Source organism: Schistocerca americana, chromosome 3 (genome assembly GCF_021461395.2).
Source record: "Schistocerca americana isolate TAMUIC-IGC-003095 chromosome 3, iqSchAmer2.1, whole genome shotgun sequence".
Classification (NCBI taxonomy): domain Eukaryota; kingdom Metazoa; phylum Arthropoda; class Insecta; order Orthoptera; family Acrididae; genus Schistocerca; species Schistocerca americana.
In genome coordinates this window covers 551,046,776-551,068,960 of record NC_060121.1, presented here as the reverse complement: position 1 = coordinate 551,068,960, position 22,185 = coordinate 551,046,776, and the positions used below count along the sequence as shown (strand labels likewise).

At 41.7% G+C, this 22,185-nt stretch overlaps 1 protein-coding gene across 1 annotated transcript in view; it reads left to right on the top strand.

Annotated features, from left to right (window-relative positions):
- The window catches only part of LOC124606666 (splicing factor YJU2), a 63,138-nt gene that overhangs the window by 19,934 nt on the left and 21,019 nt on the right, over nt 1-22,185 (top strand). Inside the window, exons 4-5 of the mRNA XM_047138678.1 lie at nt 4,937-5,104; nt 5,567-5,754. Of these exons, the coding sequence (XP_046994634.1) occupies nt 4,937-5,104; nt 5,567-5,754 (356 nt within the window). The remainder of the gene's footprint in view (nt 1-4,936; nt 5,105-5,566; nt 5,755-22,185) is intronic.

The following is a 22,185-nucleotide window of genomic DNA, read 5'->3' as shown; positions in this document are numbered from 1 at the left end:
CAGACAGTTTGTACTATCCTGAACCACATCTGAATGGGCCATGGAAGATGTGCACACACACACTCCACTATTGGGGGCAAACTTTCATCACCATCATGTGACTGCAGTGCAGAATGATAGACAGTTGCTCATGTAACAACAACATGTCCCGCACATGCCTACAAGCGTCTTTTCGAAGGTTGCCTAACAGTGATGAGTGGTGTGATAAAATGCATAAAATACCTTAATATCCACATATAGCTGTTGTCATTTATGCTATTTAATGCTGGAGAGCTGCTGACATGAAGCAGTTTTGTAGTTTTGTGTACATATTTCCATATGATAAATAAGTAAATAATAATCCAACTGAGTTGATAAGGCCCACAATGAAATCCTCTCCTGTGCCAACCATGTCATTTTAGAGTTGCACCTGCACCCAACGTCGTCAGTTATTTGTTGGTTGTATTCCAATCTCTGTCTTCCCCTACAGTTTTACCCTCTTAAGTTCCATGTAGTGCTGTGGAAGTTGTAGTTAGTTATTCCCTGATATTGTAACAGATTTCCTGTCACCTGGTCCCTTCTTGTCAGTGTTTTTCGTATGATTCTTTCATTGCTGATGACAGAATGAGGTGGCACAGTGGTTAACATGACGGACTCATATTAGGAAGGTTGAAGGTTCAGATACCCATCTGACCATCCAGATTTAGGTTTTTCATGATTTCCCAAAATTTCTTAAGGCAAATGTGGAGATGGCTCCTGTGTAAAGGACACAACTGATTTCCTTCCTCATCCTTTCTCAATCCAAGCTTGTTCTACATCTCTAATGGCCTCTCTGTCAATGGGATGTCAACTTCTAATCTTCCTTCTTTGTTTCTCCATTGTTTCTCTGGAGGACTTCCTCATTTCGTCCAATGTTCAATATCCTTCTGTAGCACCACATTCCAAATACTTCAGTGCTATTCTTTTCCAGTTTTCCAACACTCTGCAATTCACTGTCATACAAAGTAATGCTCCAAAAGTACATTCTCACATTTTTCTCCCTAAAATTAAGTCCTATGTTTGATACTAGTACTTTTTTTTCCTCTCCTCAGGGATTCCTTCTTTGCCTACACCACTCTGCTTTTTATGTCCTCCTTGCTTAGTCTGTCATGTGTACTTTTTCTTCCAGTGTAGCAGAATTCCTTCACTTCATCTACTTTGTGGTCACCAATTTAGATGTGAAGTTTTTCACTATTCTCATTTCTGCTACTCCTCATTATTTCTTTGGTTTACCCATAACTATCTTCTGTACCCATTAGACTGTTCATTCGATTGAATAGGCCCCATAATTCTGTTTCACTTTCACTGAGAATAGCAATATCTCGATGAATTTTATCTTAAATACCGTTTCATCCTGAATTTTAATCCAATTCTTGAACCTGTCTCTTATTTCCATCATTATTTCTTTAACATGTAGGTTGAATAATAGAGACAAAAGACTGAATTTCTGTCTTGAACCCTTCTTAATCATGGTCTACCATTTGTGTTGTTCTTGGTTGATTCTTGTATGTATTGAATATGACACATCTTTCCCCACAGCCAAGCCATATTTTTCTCAGAATTTCAAATATCTTGTTCCACTTTGTTGTAAAACACTTCTTCTATGTTGATAAATCATGTGAACATGTCTTGATTTTTCTTAAGTCTTGTTTCCATTATCAATCATCGAGCGAGGAGGCACATTAGCCAGTACACTGAACTCGCATTCAGGAGGATGATGGTTCAAACCCACATCCGGCTATCTAGATTTAGGTTATACTTCATTCCCGTATTCCTCCTGGCTTCAATCTCCGCTAACCTCCTGCCCCCACAACCACCTCCACCCTGGCCTGGGCCCCAACCTTCACTTGTACTCCACCCACTCCCTCTACTCTATAGTCTATTTTTCCTTGGAAGTGTCACCCTGTCTCAATCCAGTCTATCACATCATCATCATTGTGCACTACACCTGAACTCACCGTGACTGGCACTGGTGTGTCGCATTCCTATCCTTTGAACCTGCTGTTTCTTTCTGCCACATTCCTATTTTGTACACCTGCCATCTCCCTCCAAGTTGTCAGTCAGCCGACCCAACTCCTCACTCCTCTGTGTGTGTGTGTGTGTGTGTGTGTGTGTGTGTGTGTGCGTGTGTGCGTGTGTGCGTGTGTGTGTGTGGAGGGAGGTCTCTGTTTGGTCACTCCTACATTATTTACATTCTGCTTAGGTTTAGGGGGCTTGTTCTTGAGCAGTAATGATCTCAGAGTGTTTTTAAATGTTTGTGTTAAGTGTCATCAGATGCAATGTTCTGAGAAACGGGTCAAATATTTTTGTAGCCGCCTAGGTTGCTCCTTCTGTAGTACCAAACAAAAGTTAAATTGCAAGTAGTAAATGAGGAAATAATCTTAAAATGTAATTAAAAAATAGGGAACCAGTATGGGAAACAGGATGTCTTCACAATGTGATGACTGCAGTGTTAATTAAAACTCTTGTTTGAAAAAAAGTAAATCTTTGTTTTGTATAAAAATAAGCAGAATTTAAGTCACTGAAAAGATAGAAGTTGATGAGTAAGCTGCCCACAAAATTCAAATGGTAATAAAAGCTCCTGTCAAATTGAGAAGAAGCAGGTGATTCACAGGTAGAAAAGGGCATCAGAAAGTGTCAAGTACTGCCACTGTCCATAACAAATGAAAAGACTTAGATATACCACAGATCACTTTCCTTAGGCCAGTAATACACTGTCTTATTTCTTTGTCAAAGTTGATATGTCAAAGAAATTTGACAGTTTAATAGGGAACCTCGTCAAATCTCGCCTGTCATCAAATAAGTATCATCAAATCTAGGGCCTCGATGTAGATTTGATCATAAAAGTTGTTTGTCTTCTGTTCACTGCACTGTGAAATGAAACCACTTGGAGCTCTGGAGTCACTACAGCTATCTGGCATCTTTGTAATGTGTTTGTAAATGTGGCTTCAAAGTTAGTGTGTTCCTTCATCTCAAACTTGCTTCGACTAGGGTGGAGGGGTGAGCAAGGGGCACAGTGCATGCTGTTAGTTGTGTATTGATGGGTAGGTGGAATATGCTGCAGGTGACATGTCCACAATAACAGCTACAGCCATCCCCATCTACATCTGGAAACATCCACTCAGCTTTTCAGCAAGCCGGAATAGAGGATGTGGTCACACTCTAAAATAAAAAAGTGCTTTGTTAGCTTCCCATTCTACTTCATCTATTTTTGAACTCTGGAAGCCACAAGTTAAAAAGTGCTACATCTGTTTCATACTTTTTATTAAATTTGTAGTTGTTGGAACACTAATCCCATTAATTAAATTATTCAAATATAAAAATAGTTTTTATTGCCCATATAGTGTATTAAACATTTATTTATCTTTACATATTCCTCCTTCAGTGCTGTATAAATCACTTCACACATTTCTGGAGTTATTTTGGTTAATGTGCAGTGTGATATTCGAGTGATGTGTTGTAAACTAGAGTGGCTCTCTCCTGTATCAAAAAATCCCAGTGTCACAGTTGCCTGTCTTCTGCAGGTATAACATTTCTCAAGAGAGTATTTTGTTTTGTAATATGAGAAGCTACTTTACTGAGCAAATACTGAAATACACTCTCCATCCATTCATATGTAATTTACATATAAGAGTTGACGTCCTCCACTTGCAGCTCTCGTATCAAATTTTGCTGGATGTTTTTATTATCTCGACATAATACCCATGGCTTCATCCAAGTATGTTTCCTTTTTTCGTGCCGCTTCTCTTCCAAATACACACACAATGCAATTGTGGTGATAGCAACTCCAGTGCATAATAACAAGTTGTTATCTGAAATCTTGAAATTTGTCAAAGAAATATGTTAGCGAATACCAGCTTTAGCAGGGTCTCTCCCCCAAGTGCTCATTTTGTTGTCTGTCTGTCATTCATTCCTTCTGGGCACACTTCATGTCCTGTTTATTTCTCCCCAGTACTTATGTGTTCATAATCTAGGCTTCTAGTCTTGCATACCAGGACACTGTCTTAACACATTGTGTAGCCTTGTAATACACTCCTCTATTGTGTATCATGATTTACCTTTTTCTTTCTTCTTTCTTTATTTTCTTTCAGTTATTGAAAGTCTGAATATTTATCTTCTAGAGTCTCTCTTTTCTCAGGTTATCTTTTGTTGTTATCACCAGTTTTCTAGTATGTTAGCAGGTTTTTTGTGTCTCCATTCCTAGCTGTCCACCACTTTCTACTTTATACTGTTGTATCTGCTGTTGTAAATCTCTTCATCCTTGACCCTGTCTTCCCTCCCCCATATCCTTCTAAAACAGTTTCTATGAGCCCTCCCCCCTTTCTTAATGTGTATCCTATCCAGTTTCTTTTCCTTTGTTTTATCACAGTTATTGTCTCTACTCTCCCACTTTTATCAGTACCTCCTCAATTTTTGCCCTACCTCCCCCAACCCCCCCTCCTCTCCCACCACTTAGTTTTTACATTCTCTGCCATGTCCACATCTCAAAAGCCATTAGCCTTGCTTTTCTCCTTGTACATGTTATAGCACCATGCAGGCTGATTCCGCAGTGCCTGTTAGTCCACTGGAGTTATTTCATTTCTATACTACCATGCATAACTTTGAGGCATTCCCAAATCTGTCATCTGCAGATATGCTCTGTAGGGGTTACAGATTCCCTGAGGAGGAGAAAGGTTATCTGATTTTAAAGAAGTAAAGTAAGTTAGAATATGTTGCCCATTGTATACTGTGGGTTTTACTACTGCCCAAATCATTGTTTCAGCTATGACTAATAGTGTCTTCTTTACTCATTTTATACATAAAAATAAAAGAAAGAGATAGTCTTGGACTTCAGAACAAAAAATTAATCATTCAGTAGTGCAAATAACATATTGTATTTTGTTAAAACTTACATTAATCTTCTTGTTTCTTTCAACAGTGTACACGCTGCCTACAGGAAATCTCATTCAAAACTGATCCTAAAAATACAGACTATGAAATAGAAGCAGGTGCAACTCGCAATTTTATGGCCCTGAAACTTGCAGAGGAACAAGCACAAAGAGAAGAGGATGAACGTAGAGAAGATGAGGCAACGAATCCTATGAAGGTGAGATGTCAGAGCATATTTGTGTTAAGATATTGGCGCACTGGATGTCAAAATACATGCGGGCACACATGCGCGCACACACACACACACACACACACACACACACACACACATACAGAGAGAGAGAGAGAGAGAGAGAGAGAGAGAGAGAGAGAGAGAAGGGGGGAGGGTATTGTACTCAGCCTTGCTTCTTTGTTAATAACATGATTAAATATTTAGTATTTTTGCTGGCAGATTTTGGATTTAGGATGAAGGAATACATACTTTTTTCCCCCATTTGTTAATGTGATTGCCGTTTTGGTTTACCTGTCTCATTTTTCTGCCATTAATGTTAGTTTCTTACATATTTTCAAATTTTTAATCTTGGTGATCATGATTTGCATTCTTCAGCTTGATACAAAAATAGATTTGCTTCAGATCAAGAGAATATATATTTAGCTTACAGTAATTGTTTTATTTAAGCTTCTTGAGAACCGCACAAAACAATCAAAACAAGAACTAGAGCTACTTGAATCACTGGAAGAACTGAGAGACCTCAATCGCCGTCAGAGATCAGTTGATTTTGATGGCATGCTCTCCCAGTTTGATGACACTGAGATTCGTAAACGTCTCGCAGAACAACAAGAAGAAGAAGACGAGAAATTTATTAAGTAAGTAATCAATCACATAAATTTCAATTTTTAATAGCACCTATTCATTTATCTGTATTATCAGCCAAAAGCCTTGGTCTGCGTCTTCAAGTAGACCATTGCAATATTTATTTGTTTCTCTGTATCAGCATTGCACATATCTATAATTTAACCATTGTTCAACTGTTTGTGAATCAAGATCTTGTTGCTCTTCAGACTAAGTAAATTCATTCAGACTATCAGCTTTTCCACTTCTAAGGATTAAATTTGAGGCAAGTGATGGCTGTTATGATGAGAGCCAGTGGTATTGTCTTTTATGTAACATTCCTATTAGTTATTCCGGAACTGCAAATCTTGCCATCTCTTCCAATTTGTCTACATATTGTAACATCCATGATATATATATTTTTTTATTACAAGTGGAATATGAACGTGTGGATAATATTTATTCAATTATGTAATTATTTCTTAAAAAGATGATAATTATGTAAAACAGAGACAATATTTGTCTCACATTCTTTGTTAATCTATGTCATTCTTTTCTTTTGCTTTGTACCCTTTTTTCGTCTTCTTCTGATGTACACATCGCCGACGCAAGACGCGAATCGATTTGAGGTCTGTTAAATGAAAAACATTAAATGTAAAATTATTGTACTTTTATGTTTATTTGCTGGTAAAAACAAATAGAGCCAAATGCGTTAAAACTATTTATGATTAATCATTGAAAATTCATTTCCTCTTTTAATTATAATTTTGTATTAGCCATTGTTAGTTGCGATTATGTAGCAACTTCGTCTGTACTTCTAGTTGAAAATAGCATGGGTTTGTGTTAAACTAATTTGCAAAAAATTAAATAATTTTTTTTATTGGTGGCATCAATTTAAATTATTAACTATTTATTGGGAAAAGGAAAATCTTAATTAAAAAAGAAACCCTCTATCTTTTGTTGGCCACCATCTTAATTTTTATTACAGTGGCAAATTTAAATTACTTGAAACTGCAAACAATATTACGATGTGTAAGAAATAAATGTGCACCGGTGGTACTGAATTCTATTTATATATATACAAAAATTAATCAAATCAGAATGCATTTTCTAAGAGCAGTGCTGATGGTATTTATTGTTGAACAAGATTTCATTGCTGATGTATGAGGCCAAAATTAAACTACGGACAAATCATGGAGAAAAATATTTTTTGGTAGCATATGTCAGTGTTGTGTGTGGGTGGAATTCTGTGGTTCTTTTTCATGATTAATTTGCTAAGAATAATTAAATCCATTGAAGACAAAAAAATTATAAAAGCTCTGATGTACGATCTGTAATTTTAGTGATATGAACACAACTTACAGTCAATATTGTTACACTACGTCAGGTGGAATTCTTGTGGAATTTGAACAAAATAATTATCAGAGAAGTTGTAGTTTGAATAATGCATTATACATGTGTATAATATTGTCAGAATCATTTACAAAATCAAATCAATGCAACTGCTAAAAAAAACCAGAGTGAATTAAAACTGCAGAATACCATAGAGTATCGTATCATCCATATTCATTGCACTTGTCGATGTTGATGATACACAAAAACCGCCACAAGATACCAATAATGTCGACATTGGCACTTTAAAAGATAAATTAATCAGTGTGCACTCACCTATAAAATCTCCAGCATAACCATCATGTGACAGTTATGCAGATACAAACAAATAAATGAAGAAACAATTATCCATTAGAAACTGTCATATGCAACACTAGATTTGATGGATCAGGAAATTTCACTAGCTGACCATCACATGATATGGCACAACAGAGAGAAGTTATTTCAGTGATGTCTGGTATTCCAAAATAGGATATGCTCGCAATAAAGAAAAGGAAAGAAAAAATGTAACTAATAACAATTATTTCCATACTCTAATGGAATGTGGAAGACACTTGGAGAAATTCATAATAAGAAAGAGCCATCTTTATCAACGACAGTTTTTATTTCTTTGCTTCCTTTCTCACGATCAGCATTCAAGAATAATATGCCCAACAGCATAAAGAGACCTCACTTTAGCTTACCCTAATCAAGTCATTGCTGTAGAGACACATTAATACAAAGGGCATTCAAAAAGTTTTGCATAGTCGTCTCTAATTTTTTTTAATTTTTGCAGGAGGAGAATGAAATTTTTTGTGAACGTATTTGGAACATTTAGCTGTAAGTTGGTATATAAAAGTATTTTATTTTATTTACATGTGTGCCATAATGGACCGTGAAGTAGAGGTCAGGTTGCAAGAACAGTCGGTGATGGAGTTCCTCTTCAAGACCGGCAATGACTCTGCCACATCGATTCACAGGAAGTTGCTTCCTGTTTATAGGGAGGACACAGTGAATCACAGCAGTATCCAGTGGTGGTTACAGAGGTTTAAAGAAGGTGATTTCACTCTACTGGACAATCCATGATGTGGTAGACCATTGATGGCAGTGAGTGATGTGAATAAGGGAGACCATTGATCAAATCATCCAAAATGACAAATGTGTGATGATAGCTTTATGAAATGACTCATTTGTCATTGGGTAGTGTGGTATCACTGGTACAGTCACTAGGGTACAGAAAAATCTGTGCATGTTGGGTGCCTAGATTATTGACAAGTGAAATGAAAACAGCGAGGAAGAATGTGTGCAAGGGTCTCATGAAGACCTTTACTGAAGAGTGGAAACAGTGTTTTGATGGCGTCATTACCCAGGATGCAACATGGTTGTATTTGTCCGAACCTGAGAGCAAAACCCAATCCGTGGAGTGGCATCATCCGGGTCCCCCTCAAAAGAAGAGACTTTCATGAAAAGCAGGCCAAAAGGTGATGGCCTCCTTCTGGGATCAGTGTGGTGTCATTTTCATTGACTTTTTGGAACCTGGCTCCACGATTAACCAGAACCGTTACTGTTTGTCATTGGACAAGCTGTGATGTGCCATGAAGACCCACAGACCACAGCTTCAGGGTCAGCTCATCAAATTACACTATGACAATGCCAAACCCCATACAACCCTTATGACACAGGAGAAAATCAGGAAAATGGGTTTGAAAATTGTTCCTCATCCTCCTTACAGTCAAGAGTTGGCTCCGTCTGATTTTTACCTCTTTGGTCATCTGAAGGCCCACCTTCTCAGTAAAACATTTGATAGTGAGGACAACTTACTCCCTGTGTCAAGCGATGGTGTAAAGTCAATCCCCAAAATTTTACCAAAGTGCATTTACATCGTGGAAAGAATGTTGGGCCAGATGTGTCACAGTTGATGGAGGCTACATTGAGTAGGCTCAATGTATAGCTAAATGTTCCAAGTATATTCACAAAAAATTCATTTTCCTCCTGCAAAAAATAAAAAAAGTAGAGATGTTTGTCCAAAACTTTTTGAACGCCCTTTGTAGATTAATATTGTTGTACAATTTCTCCTTTTAGAATATTTCAATGACCCTTCCCCCAACTCCGCCTCCCCAATAAGGGAGAACCAGTCAGAGGAGACCCAATCTATAGTGATATTTTTGTTAGTTTGTCATCTTTCTTTGGCTTATAAACTTTTTGTCTCGTGTTGGTCAGTTTTTTGGATCCTGTATTTAAATACTGAGGCAGGCATAAAACATCATCTGAAATTGTACTAAATGCTTTCTCCAAAAATTATTTTGAACAATTAATTTAGAAGCTCAATAGAAGTGTAGAAGGTTGAGAAAATGTGCTTGATCTTTTAGCAACAAATAATTCTGAGCTAATATAGAAGCATCATGATGGATACAGCAATTAGAGACCACAAGATAATTATGGTGAGTCTGAATACCATAACATCCAAACCCACCAAAACTAAACACAAAATGTATGTATTTGAAAATGCAGATAAAAATTTGCTCGATGTTTTCCTAAGAGATAGCCTAACTGAGATTTAAGTTAAATCCAAAGAAACAGTGTCAACAGCAGTTGAGAGATGTATACCAAATAAATTAATAAGAGATAGAACTGACCTCCCATGGCACACAAAACAGGTCAGTGCATAAGCAACGAAAAAATCATGCCAAATTTAAAAGAACATAAAATCCCCAAGATTGGTGAAGTTTTACAGAAGCTCAAAATTTAGCATGTAAAGTTTTACAGAAGCTCAAAATTTAGCATGGATTTCAATGCAAGATGCTTTTAATAATTTCCACGAGAAAACTGTATATCAAAATCTGGTGGAATATACAAAGAGATTCTGGTCTTAACATAAAGTGCACCAGTGGCAAGATACAATCAGTACATTCACTGCACAATAGCAATGGTAATGTTATCAATGACAGTGTGACTAAAGCAGAATTATTAAGTAAGATTTTCTAAGATTCCTTCATCAGAGAGGACAAAGTAAATATTCCAGAATTTGAATTCAAAACTGCAGCCAAGATGTGCAAGTTATAAGGATATATCCTTAATGTAGCAAAGCAGCTGAAATCACTTATTAAATTCAAGTCCTCCAGTCCAGATAGTATACCAGTTAGATTCCTTTCAGAGCATCCTGATATGAAAGCTCTGTATTTGATAATTGTACAACCACTTGTCCGACGAGAAATACGTACCTGAAAGATTAGAAAGTTGCACAGGTCACACCAATATTTAAGACAAGAAATACGAGTAATCGACTTAATTACAGACACATATCACTTACGTTGATGCAGTGGGATTTTGGAACATACACCATAGTGACTGGAAGAGCAGTTGAATGGAATGGACAGTGTCTTGAAAGAAGGGTATAAGATGAATATCAACAAAAGCAAAACAAGGATAATGGAATGTAGTCGAATTAAATCGGGTGATGCTGAGGGAATTAGATTAGGAAATGAGACACTTAAAGTAGTAAAGGAGTTTTACTGTTTGGGGAGCAAAATAACTGATGATGGTTGAAGTAGAGAGGATATAAAATGTAGACTGGCAATGGCAAGGAAAGCGTTTCTGAAGGAGAAAAATTTGTTAACATCGAGTATAGATTTAAGTGTCAGGAAGTCATTTCTGAAAGTATTTGTATGGAGTGTAGCAATGTATGGAAGTGAAACGTGGATGATAAATAGCTTAGACAAGAGGAGAATAGACGCTTTCGAAATGTGGTGCTACAGAAGAATGCTGAAGATTAGATGGGTTGATCACGTAACTAATGAGGCGGTATTGAATAGAATTTGGGAGAAGAGGAGCTTGTGGCACAACTTGACTAGAAGAAGGGATCGGTTGGTAGGACATGTTCTGAGACATCGAGGGATCACCAATTTAGTATTGGAGGGCAGCGTGGAGGGTAAAAATCATAGAGGGAGACCAAGAGATGAATACACTAAGCAGATTCAGAAGGATGTAGGCTGCAGTAGGTACTGGGAGATGAAGAAGCTTGCACAGGATAGACTAGAATGGAGAGCTGCATCAAACCAGTCTCAGGACAGAAGACCACAACAACAACAACAACAACAACAACAACCATAGTGACCAGAATCAGATAAAACTGGGAACAATTTGAGATCAGTGGAGGCTGGCTGTCTAGCCAATAGTGTCGACAGTGAGATGCCAAAGAGTGACAAGTGGACAACCTGAAAGAAACACAGACGATATAGATTGCACGACAGAATAACAGCCCAGTGAGCACACCAAGATCAAAAACTAAGACATGGTGAATTCAGAACAAGACAATAATGTGTACCAAGATCACTATTGTAGCACAGAGAAATCACAACTGACTGTGGAGCCGCTATACTGCTGACTTTTAAGGGAAGCTGGGGCGCTGATAGATCAGTACAGTGGGTGTGTCAAGACAATGCTTGTACCAGAAGCACCTCTAGACAGAGCTGTCATTGATTTCCATACCGTCTGGCAGGCCTTCAGACTCACTTGGCCAGGACACCTGATACCTCCCCCGTGAAATGGGCACATAGGGCTGGAAGCACCCTTGCTGTGGAGGTGAACAGATGGCACATATTGAGGCTCGGCATAGAAGCCCACTGACAGGGAGAAAAATACTGGCTTATCTGGCAGTGCACTGGGGCATGGCGACACAGGCAACAACACTATGGGCGACAATGGCCAAGATGTGGAGGTCCCACTGAAACCTCCAGTTCCGTACCAGCAGCATTGGGAACTGCCACTGAGATCCAGAAGAATAAGTTGGGAGTGGTGAAAGCAGGCGATCCAGGACTGATTGTGCCAACAGCGGTGCTCCTTAGTATGTAGGTGCTCCAAACCCTTCGGAATGTCCACCATCATAAGGTGCCACCCATGGGTGGCAACAACTGTGGCCTGCATCCACATGAGGGTTTCACCCCATACAAGCATGCCCACAGAGCTGAACTCGGCAGAAAACACGCGGTATGCTGGGTCCAGGGTTTTGTGAGCAGTGAGCCCAGGAGGTAGTGGAGAGTACGTGGCTGCTGCCCCTGGAGGAGCTCCACCAGGCTATAGTCTTGGACAGGGGTGGTCCTGTAGGTACTCAGGAAAAGCATGAGTGCAGCCATGCTGCTGAAAGTACTCACCACTTTCAACATTTTGTTGCTTATCCTTTGCTTTGTCATTGGAGGAGGAGTGAAACGGCAGACTAAATGAGTGTTTGATACCATCAGAGGTGCAGAATTGTTGAAAAGCCACCACCATGAATTGCAGTTCATTGTCTGACAGAATGGTGCAGGGAAGCCCTTTGATGGCTAGAATCCGGATGAGAAGGTATCATCGGTGGTGGACACCATGCTGACCACATATGGGTAGCTAGAATAAGTGTCCATGACAATGAGTCCCATATATCCCAGAAAGGGTCCAGTAAAGTCCAGATGAATGCGGCCTCATGGATGACGGAGTGTGCGCCTGGATGTGAAAGGTGGGTCGAGCGGCCTGGTGCCAGGCATAAGTAGAATATCTGTGCACTTAATGGCCTCCACATCTTTGATCAGTCCCGCCCATTAGGCATGCCCACCGTAGAGTAGTTGCAGAACTAGGGGCACAGGGTAGGCAGAATGATGAAACGATGAGTATCCACCTCCATGTCAATAACAAGAACATAAGATAGGTTTGTTTATAAATAAATAAATCTTCTGCTACCAGTCACGATTTTCTTTATTTTACTATTTGCACAACGCGTTTTGAGAAATAATTCCCATTTTCAAGTGCGTTTTTTATGATGTGTGTTAAGCCATTTCTTTTGATGTTGTCAGTGTGTGTGAGTCTGCTTCATTTTGTTGACTTTTACTGTAATACATAAGAAACGCGATTTTTAGTTGGGTATCAATATTTTCTGTGAGGTTAGTGGCTAAGGTTTGAGAACAATTTGTACTTACAATTTTCTAATGGTCCATTTGTGTAGAGAGTCACACACACTTAACATCAGAGAGAGAGAGAGAGAGAGAGAGAGAGAGAGAGAGGAATCATCTCCTTAGCGAAACAATGGCAAGAGACTGCCATTTGTTGTTACTTACACTGCTGCTTTCTTTGACAATGGTCAACATAAACCAAATAATGGACTGCGTATGATAGAAGATATTCTGAACGAGAGTTTAGCAAAAATTTTTCTCCGTTTGAAAATCTTTGCAGATGCCTCTTAAGTACATTACATTATGCACAGAAATTAGAGTCATTTTAGATTTAAAAATTTAGTCAGTTGCCGTGGTTCATTTCTGACTGTATCACTATTGTTGTTGTTGTTGTGGTCTTCAGTCCGGAGACTGGTTTGATGCAGCTCTCCATGCTACTCTATCCTGTGCAAGCTTCTTCATCTCCCAGTACCTACTGCAACCTACATCCTTCTGAACCTGCTTAGTGTATTGATCTCTTGGTCTCCCTCTACGATTTTTACCCTCCACGCTGCCCTCCAATGCTAGATTTGTGATCCCTTGATGCCTCAAAACATGTCCTACCAACCGATCCCTTCTTCTAGTCAAGTTGTGCCACAAACTTCTCTTCTCCCCAATCCTATTCAATACCTCCTCATTAGTTACGCGATCTACCCACCTTATCTTCAGCATTCTTCTGTAGCACCACATTTCGAAAGCTTCTATTCTCTTCTTGTCCAAACTGGTTATCGTCCATGTTTCACTTCCATACATGGCTACACTCCATACAAATACTTTCAGAAACGACTTCCTGACACTTAAATCCAGTCGGATTTTCGTAGTACATTGAAATGCTGCTACATTCGAAGATGAACAATACGGAATTTGTATTTACTTAGTTGGATAATATATGAAAATGCAGTGGTCGAAACTCAGGGTGGAGAAAAAAAAGCTCGTCTTCCCCCTTTTTTTAAATTTATTTACTGACGCAGAGATTTTGGCACCAGTATTTATCTATTATCTTTACTTTTGAAGCCAGTATGGTCTATGAGTGAATGAATAGATGATTTTGAACTGCTTACTGATTTAAGGTAAGACCAATACCTCTTAGGATTTATAGTCAGATTGGTTGACAAAATTTTACTTTCAAAATCACTGAATGCTTCTCTCACTGCTCTCCTTATGCTTAATTTCCCTTTGTTCAGCTTTGGTTTGTCAGCTAGGTTTTGACTTCTCCTGAATCTGAGATGAGCGACTCTTTATTAAACAAAGCAGTTTTCTAACAAGGCTATCAAACCACAATGGGTCTTTCCCATCCCTTAAGACCTGGACCAGAACATATTTGCCCAAGGCATATTGAACGATGTGTTTGAATTTTTTCCATTTGTGCTCCACGTCTTTGTTCTCATCACTGAATATTTGGCGCGGACACACTCAGATACTCTGCAATTTGGATGCTGTCACTCTTGATAAGCAAAATTATTTTCCTACCTTTCTTAACATCCCTTGTAAAACCTACAGTCTAGTTGCTATCACTGCCTGACAATCACTGATAGCCTACTCTATGTTAACTGATTCAGTAAGCTCAGGTCTGTTTGTTACTAGGAGGTTTAAGACAATACCTTCACGAGTTTGTTCCATAACTATCTCCTCGAAGTAGTTTTCGGCCGAATATTCATGTCACATGAATCCCTGTCTTTGGCACCAGTTTTGAAGGCATGACTCCCCAATATATACCAGGCAGATTGAAGTCACCCTCCATTACAACAGCACAATCAGGAAAATTATCAACAATATTCTGTAAGTTCTCTCTGAAGCACACTATCTTTACAGCTCCTGACCCAGGAAGTCTATAAGAGCATCCGATTGCCATTTTTAAGACCATTTTTGATGCTTAACTTCACCCAGATTAATTCACAATCTGGATCTGTGATAACCTCACTAGATATTATTGAGTTCTTTATGACAATAAATATACTGCCACCATTGGGGTCTATACTATCCTTGCGATAAATATTCCAATCTGAACTTTGTATTTCATTGCTATTCACTTCCAGTTTCAACCATATTCCTGGGCATTATAACCTTCAATAAGCAATACTAATTCTGGGACCTTTTCTTGTATTCTCCTGCAATTTACCAGTACCATATCAACCTTTCCTATATCGGATCTGTGAGGACGGGAATTCTCTGAAAGCACTGTGGCCGATGTAAATTTGATTTTGGCAGGTAAGCCTCTGATCCCAAGGAGGGGTTTGTCTAACCTCAGAACCTCCATATGGATGCCACAAATCATGAATTCATTAGCTAGCTGAAGTTGGTATATAATAGAAAAGACAAACTTGGAGAGGGGTAACTGAAACCAACAGACTGAACTTCTTTATGAGTAACTGAGGTTTTTGGTGTGCCTCTTCACTTAAGTAACTTTGAACCACTACCGTGTTTTATACTAGTAAATATTATCCATGGGTATTGGAAGGAACCAGTGGGAGGCACAATATTGGTAGTTAATCATGTATATTTCCCAGTCCATTTGCTGGAAACACAAACCTTTCTGAAAGCAATTGGTTTACTACAAGGCATATATTATTGGTATTGGACTAGTGACTGATTTAACCTTGGCTCACCTCGCCTGTCGTAACAGCACTGGAGACACTCATCTGTATGACTAAACAGGTTTCCTCCAACCTCTTTAGCTCAGAGTAGCACTTGCAAATTGTGTACTCAATTGCTTGCTGGATATATTCCAGTGTCTGCTCTCCTCTACAGTTTTTACCCTCCACAGCTCCCTCTAGTACCATGGAAGTTCTTCCCTGATGTTGTAACAGATGTTCTATCATCCTGTCCCTTCTTCATGTCAGTGTTTTCCTTATATTTCTTTCCTCATTCCTTATCTGATCAGTCCAGTGAATTTTCCACATTTGTGTGTAGTACCACATCTCAAATGCTTCAGTTCTGTTATGTTTTGCTTTTCCTGCAGTCCATGTTTCACTGCCATACAATGCTGTACTCCAAATGTACATTCTCAGAAATTTCTTCTGCTGTGGATTGGCAAGAGAGCCAACCCACTATGAGAGGAAGCCGAAAGGCACGCGTTTTAGCTCACGCAGGCTGGCGTGAGGTCTGGAACAGGTCAAGGAAGTTAGACTTTAGCAAAAAAGGATGTAGCTGTTGGAATACTTAACTTTAATCCGTAAATGGTGAACATCGCTCTTGACAGTACATGTTTTACAGCATCAATAGTAACTGGTAATGGCGTTTTGCTAGGTCATAGCAAATGACGTAGCTGAAGGCTACGCTAACTATCGTCTCGGCAAATGAGAGCGTAATTTGTCAGTGAACCATTGCTAGCAAAGTCGGCTGTACAACTGGGGCGAGTGCTAGGAAGACTCTCTAGACCTGCCGTGTGGCGGCGCTCGGTCTGCAATCACTGATAGTGGCGACACGCGGGTCCGACGTATACTAACAGATTGCGGCCGATTTAAAGGCTACCACCTAGCAAGTGTGGTGTCTGGCGGTGACACCACATTCTTCCCCCGCAAATCGGCGCACGGTGGTGTTATAAGGCTTCCGTCCGCCGTGGGGAGGACCCCATGTTGACGTATGCGACGAGGTGGGGAGCTTAACAACAGGCGAGGCTGTGCCACCCGCACCCTGCCATTCGGACTGAGGGGAGCTAGGAAACGCCTGAAAACCTGCTCCAGGGTGCACGCCAACATGCGGTGTATGTGCCCGTAGAGAGACAGGAGGGGCCGAAGGGTCGACCTCCATCGGGCCGGGGCACCCGACGTGCGAAGACGACATATGGTCCGGAGCGGGCAAGAGTTCCATGTCGGAGGACAACTGGTCACGGGAAGCGATCGGCGCGTGATCCAGGGAGGCACCCGGTGGTTGCAGCGACGCGTCCACTGCGGGCGTCGCCGGCGGGAGAACAGGCGGCGGCGGCGGCGCGTCGCCATGGAGCAAAATGGAAGGCAGCGTCGGGAACACCTGGGGCTGAGGCGAGCCAGTAGATGGGTCCCCAGGGCGCTGACCGGACGGCACCGTCGCTGAAAGCAGACGGGGAGCGGCAGATCCCATGTGACGACAGAGGCGCAGCTGATTGAGATGCCGACGCACCTCACCAGAGGCCCCCAAAACCAGATACATAGCGCGGCCGTGGCAGCGAAGAATGCGCCCTTCGAGCCAACGCCGTGAACCTCGATAGTTGCGGAAGTAGACAACGTCGCCTGGGGCAAAAGCAGGTGTCTGCCGCTGCACAGGAACCTGATGCGGCGGATGTAGCAAAGACATCAAGGTGCGATGAGGGCGACCGTGGAGCAACTCAGCCGGCGAGCGTCCATCGCGGGGCTGAGAGCGATACGAGGACAAAAAGAGCAATAACGCGTCCTCCCGAGAATGAGACTCTTTCAACTTCAACATCTGTTACTTGAAAGTCCTGACCAAACGTTCAGCGGCACCATTTGACTGTGGCGAAAACGGCGCGGACGTCAGATGTTGAATACCATTGGCCTTGCAGAATGACTGAAATTCTGCGGACATGAATTGTGGGCCATTGTCGGAAACAATAGTCTGTGGAAGACCTTCAATGCAAAAGATAGCGGATAACGCTTGGATGGTGCCAGATGACGTCGTGGAAGACATCCGGACAGCAAAAGGACAATTACTGAATGAATACCACAACCAACCATCGAGCATTCCAGAATGGACCAGCAAAATCAATGTGTAAGTGTTGCCAAGGGGAAGTGGCTTTTGGCCATGCAAAGAATTTCCGCGGTGGTGCTGATTGTTGTTCGGCACACACCATGCAAGAAGAGCATATATTCGTAATCGCGGCATCGATTCCGAACCAAGTACAGTGCTGACGAGCAAGTTGTTTCGTTCTCACTATACCCCAATGTCCTTGGTGGAGAAACTGTAAGACAGAGGACTGTAATGAACGTGGGACCACGACCCTGGACTGATCATTATCAGAATGCAACAGCAAAACACCACGTCGTACAAAAAGTCTCTCCTTGTGAGCAACAAATCGGTGAACCAACAGATCCCCGATCTGTGACTTTGACAAGGGCCATTGCGTAGCAACAAAACGCAGAACGGTAGCAAGGACAGGGTCAGCAGCTGTGGCTGTAGCTACACGACAAAAATCAATCGGAAATGATTCGACCACGTCATCGGTTTCCAAATCAATGAACATGCAAGCAAGTTTGGAAGAATCGAATGCTCTGTCCTCAGCAACAGGCAAACGGGACAACGCATCGGCGTTTCCGTGCTTAGCAGTGGACCGATACAAGATATCGTAGCGGTACTGCAAATGGAAAATAGACCAGTGAATGAATTTCTGCACTATACGTGGAGGTACAGGCTTGGTCGGATGAAAAAGCGATGTCAATGGTTTGTGGTCTGTGATGATGTTAAAGTGACGACCATACAAGAAATCATGAAACTTAGTAACACCAAATACGAGAGCCAATGCTTCCTTTCTCGATCTGTGAATAATTTCTTTGCGCAGACGAGAGCAGTTTGGATGAAAAGGCAATAGGGCGATCATGCGATCCATCTTTGTGCGCAAGCACAGCACCGATCCCGAAATCCGATGCATCCACCATCAACAAAAAGGGTTTCTGGGGATCGAATGGCGTAAGGCACGTATTGGAAAGCAACGCCGATTTCAACTGGCGAAAGGCACGTTCGCATTCCGTCGTCCAGACAAACGGAACACCCTTACGGCATAAGCGATGAAGCGGAGCTGAAATGGAAGAGGCATGTGGCACATATCTGTTATAGTAATTTATTTTTCCCAGCACACTCTGTAGCTGCTTCAAATTCTGCGGCGAAGGCAAGACTTGTATGGCACGGAGGTGCTCTGGACTGGGATGTATGCCTTGGGCATTGAGTACATGTCCCAGATAGAGTAAGTCACGAGCGAAAAACACACATTTGTCCTTCCGCAAGCGAAGACCATTTTGTCGCAAGACCTGAAATAATGTCCTGAGATTGGCTAAATGTTCTTCTTCCGTCTTTCCGGAGATCACAATATCGTCCAGGTAGTTTGCTGCAGTAGGGACCGATGCACAAACAGTTTGTAGATATTGCTGAAACAATGCAGGGGCGGATGCACACCCGAATGGCAGTCGTTTGAAGCGATACAAACCAAGATGCGTGTTAACCACCAAAACGCGCTGGGATTCTTCGTCCACCGGTATTTGCAAGTACGCATCTGCTAGGTCCAACTTCGAAAATTATTTACCCGGGCACAGTTTGTCAAAAAGATCTTCCGGGCGGGGTAAAGGAAAAGTTACAGTCACTAGTTGTGGATTCACTGTTGCCTTGAAGTCCACACAAAGTCTCAATTTTCCGGAAGGTTTTGGCAAAATTACTAAGGGTGATGCCCAGAGAGAAGCCTGTACACGTTCAATTACACCTTGTGATTCCAAACCGTGTAATGTTTTTGCGACCTCATCACGCAATGCGTGGGGAACATTGCGCGCTCTGAAAAATTTCGGTTGCGCGTTTACTTTCAGTTCCAAACATGCTTTATAGTTCTTAGCGCAACCAAGACCCAGTGCAAAAATGTCTGCAAATTCGTCACATTGACGAGAAACACTGTCTGAAGGCACAGTCAGGTTCACTGATAGGACCTGATTGGCTATAGACAAGTTAAACAACTGAAATGAATCGAAACCAAACAAGTTCACTGCAGAAGAAGAACGAAGGACGTAAAATGACACAAGTTTTGTTTGTCCTTTGTATGTTGCAAGAAGGCTGCACTGTCCTAACACAGGGATCGCTTGTCCTGAATAACTACTTAACATTTGCGGCACGCAACGGAGGTGTGCCCAGCAGTTTGTACGTGCCTTGATTGATCAGTGAAACTGCAGCTCCGGTATCGAGCTGGAATGGTATCACTTTGCCGTTAATGTCCAAGTCCACAAAAAGTCTATTGCCCTGCTGACGACAAGAGCGACTGTCTCATGCAACGTGAACTGACACTGGTACATAATCACTTGCGACTTGACGTGATTTCCTGCGACGTCGACGCACACTGTTTGTGGGACGAACACAGTCACTGTTAGAGAGAGTGGCACTGGGCGGAGTGGAATGAACTACATGAATTTCCGTGGGCGAAGTTTCACGTGCCGGAGTATCCTCGGTTCGATTCCGATTCCGGCGCGAAGCAAAGTGCCTGGAATGGTTGTGAGTGTCCGATCTGAGCTTTTTCTGGCAAACACTCTGAACATGTCCTTTTTTATTACAGAAAAAGCAAATAGCTTGGCGTGACGGGCAATTCTCACGCGAATGCGTAGTAGCACACTGCGGGCATGATTTCAGCACTGCATTTGCTTGCCTGCGCGGCACCCGTGGCTGAGAGCCTGGTGGCAGCTGCGCGGACGGGCGCGAGGGCTGTTTACTGTTCCGTGCAGCACACCCGGCGGGCCGGTTAACCTGACACACGGGTGGCGAAGTTTCAAATGATTCCTGAGCAAAGTCAAGTGTGTCGTGTCGATCCAATATGCCCATCACTTGTTGAAGGGAGGGATTGACTAGTTTCAAAATCTGTTCCCTTATACGAACACCAGAAAGATTCTGTGCAATTGCATTGCGTACCGTAGTATCTGAATAAGGGAGTCCACATTGACACTCAAAAGCACAATCCCTAGTAAGGCCTTGCAAAGTTGCAACCCACTCCCTATTAGTCTGACCTGCCGTACGTTTTGTACGAAAGAAGGTATACCGTTTGGCAACTACATTGACTGACTCTTTGAAATATGCATCTAATGCAGACAAAATTTCGTTGTAGGACAGAGTTGCTACGTCGCGTCAGGGAAATAATTTCACTATCACATGGTACGTTTGGACGCCTACGGAGGAAAGGAGAAAAGGCTGCCGCTCATTACCTTGAATTCTGTAGGCGGCGAGATGGAATCCAAATTGGCGTGACCACTCCGTCCAGCTTTCCAGTGCAGCATCAAAAGGTCGAAAAGTTGGTGCAACTGCGTGTTGTGGCTGCGTGAGCGGTGGAGCGGCGGCTGCCGCATCGTTTTGCATTGCACGTTGACCCTGGACGAGCTGTCCAAGGGCATCCAGTAAGGCCTGCATCTGCTGATTCTGTAAGCGATAAAATTCGGACAGTACATCTGGAGATGGTGGCGAAGCCATTACACAAGTAAATCAGGGCAGTATAGTTACGAACGCGGTGTGGCCTTGTCGCCAAATGTTGTGGATTGGCAAGAGAGCCAACCCACTATGAGAGGAAGCCGAAAGGCACGCGTTTTAGCTTACGCAGGCTGGCGTGAGGTCTGGAACAGGACAAGGAAGTTAGACCTTAGCAAAAAAGGACGTAGCTGTTGGAATACTTAACTTTAGTCCGTAAATGGTGAACATCGCTCTTGGCGGTACATGTTTTACAGCATCAATAGTAACTGATAATGGCGCTTTGCTAGGTCGTAGCAAATGACGTTGCTGAAGGCTATGCTAACTATCGTCTCGGCAAATGAGAGCGTAATTTGTCAGTGAACCATCGCTAGCAAAGTCGGCTGTACAACTGGGGCGAGTGCTAGGAAGACTCTCTAGACCTGCCGTGTGGCGGCGCTCGGTCTGCAATCACTGATAGTGGCGACACGCGGGTCCGACGTATACTAACGGACCGCGGCCAATTTAAAGGCTACCACCTAGCAAGTGTGGTGTTTGGCGGTGACACCACATCTTCCTCAAGTTAAAGCCTACATTTGATGCTAGTAGACTTCCTTTAGCCAGGAATGCCCTTTTTCTTTGCACTAGTCTACTTGCTATATCCTCCTTGCTCCATCCATCATGACTTATTTTGCTGCCTAGGTAGCGGAATTCTCTAACTTCATCTACTTCATGACCATCAATTCTGATGTTAAGTCTCTTGCTCTTCTCATTTCCGCTACTTTTAATTACTTGTGTCTTTCTTAGATTTACTATAATCCATATTCTGTACTCATTAGACTGTTCATTCCATTAAGCACATCCTATAGTTCTGCTTCACTTTCACTGAGAATAGCAACGTCATCAGCAAATCTTATCACCGATATCCTTTTACCTTGAATTGTAATTCCACTCTTGAACCTTTCTTTTATTTCCATTATTCCTTCTTCAATGTATAGATTGAACAGAAGGGGCAAAGGACTACAC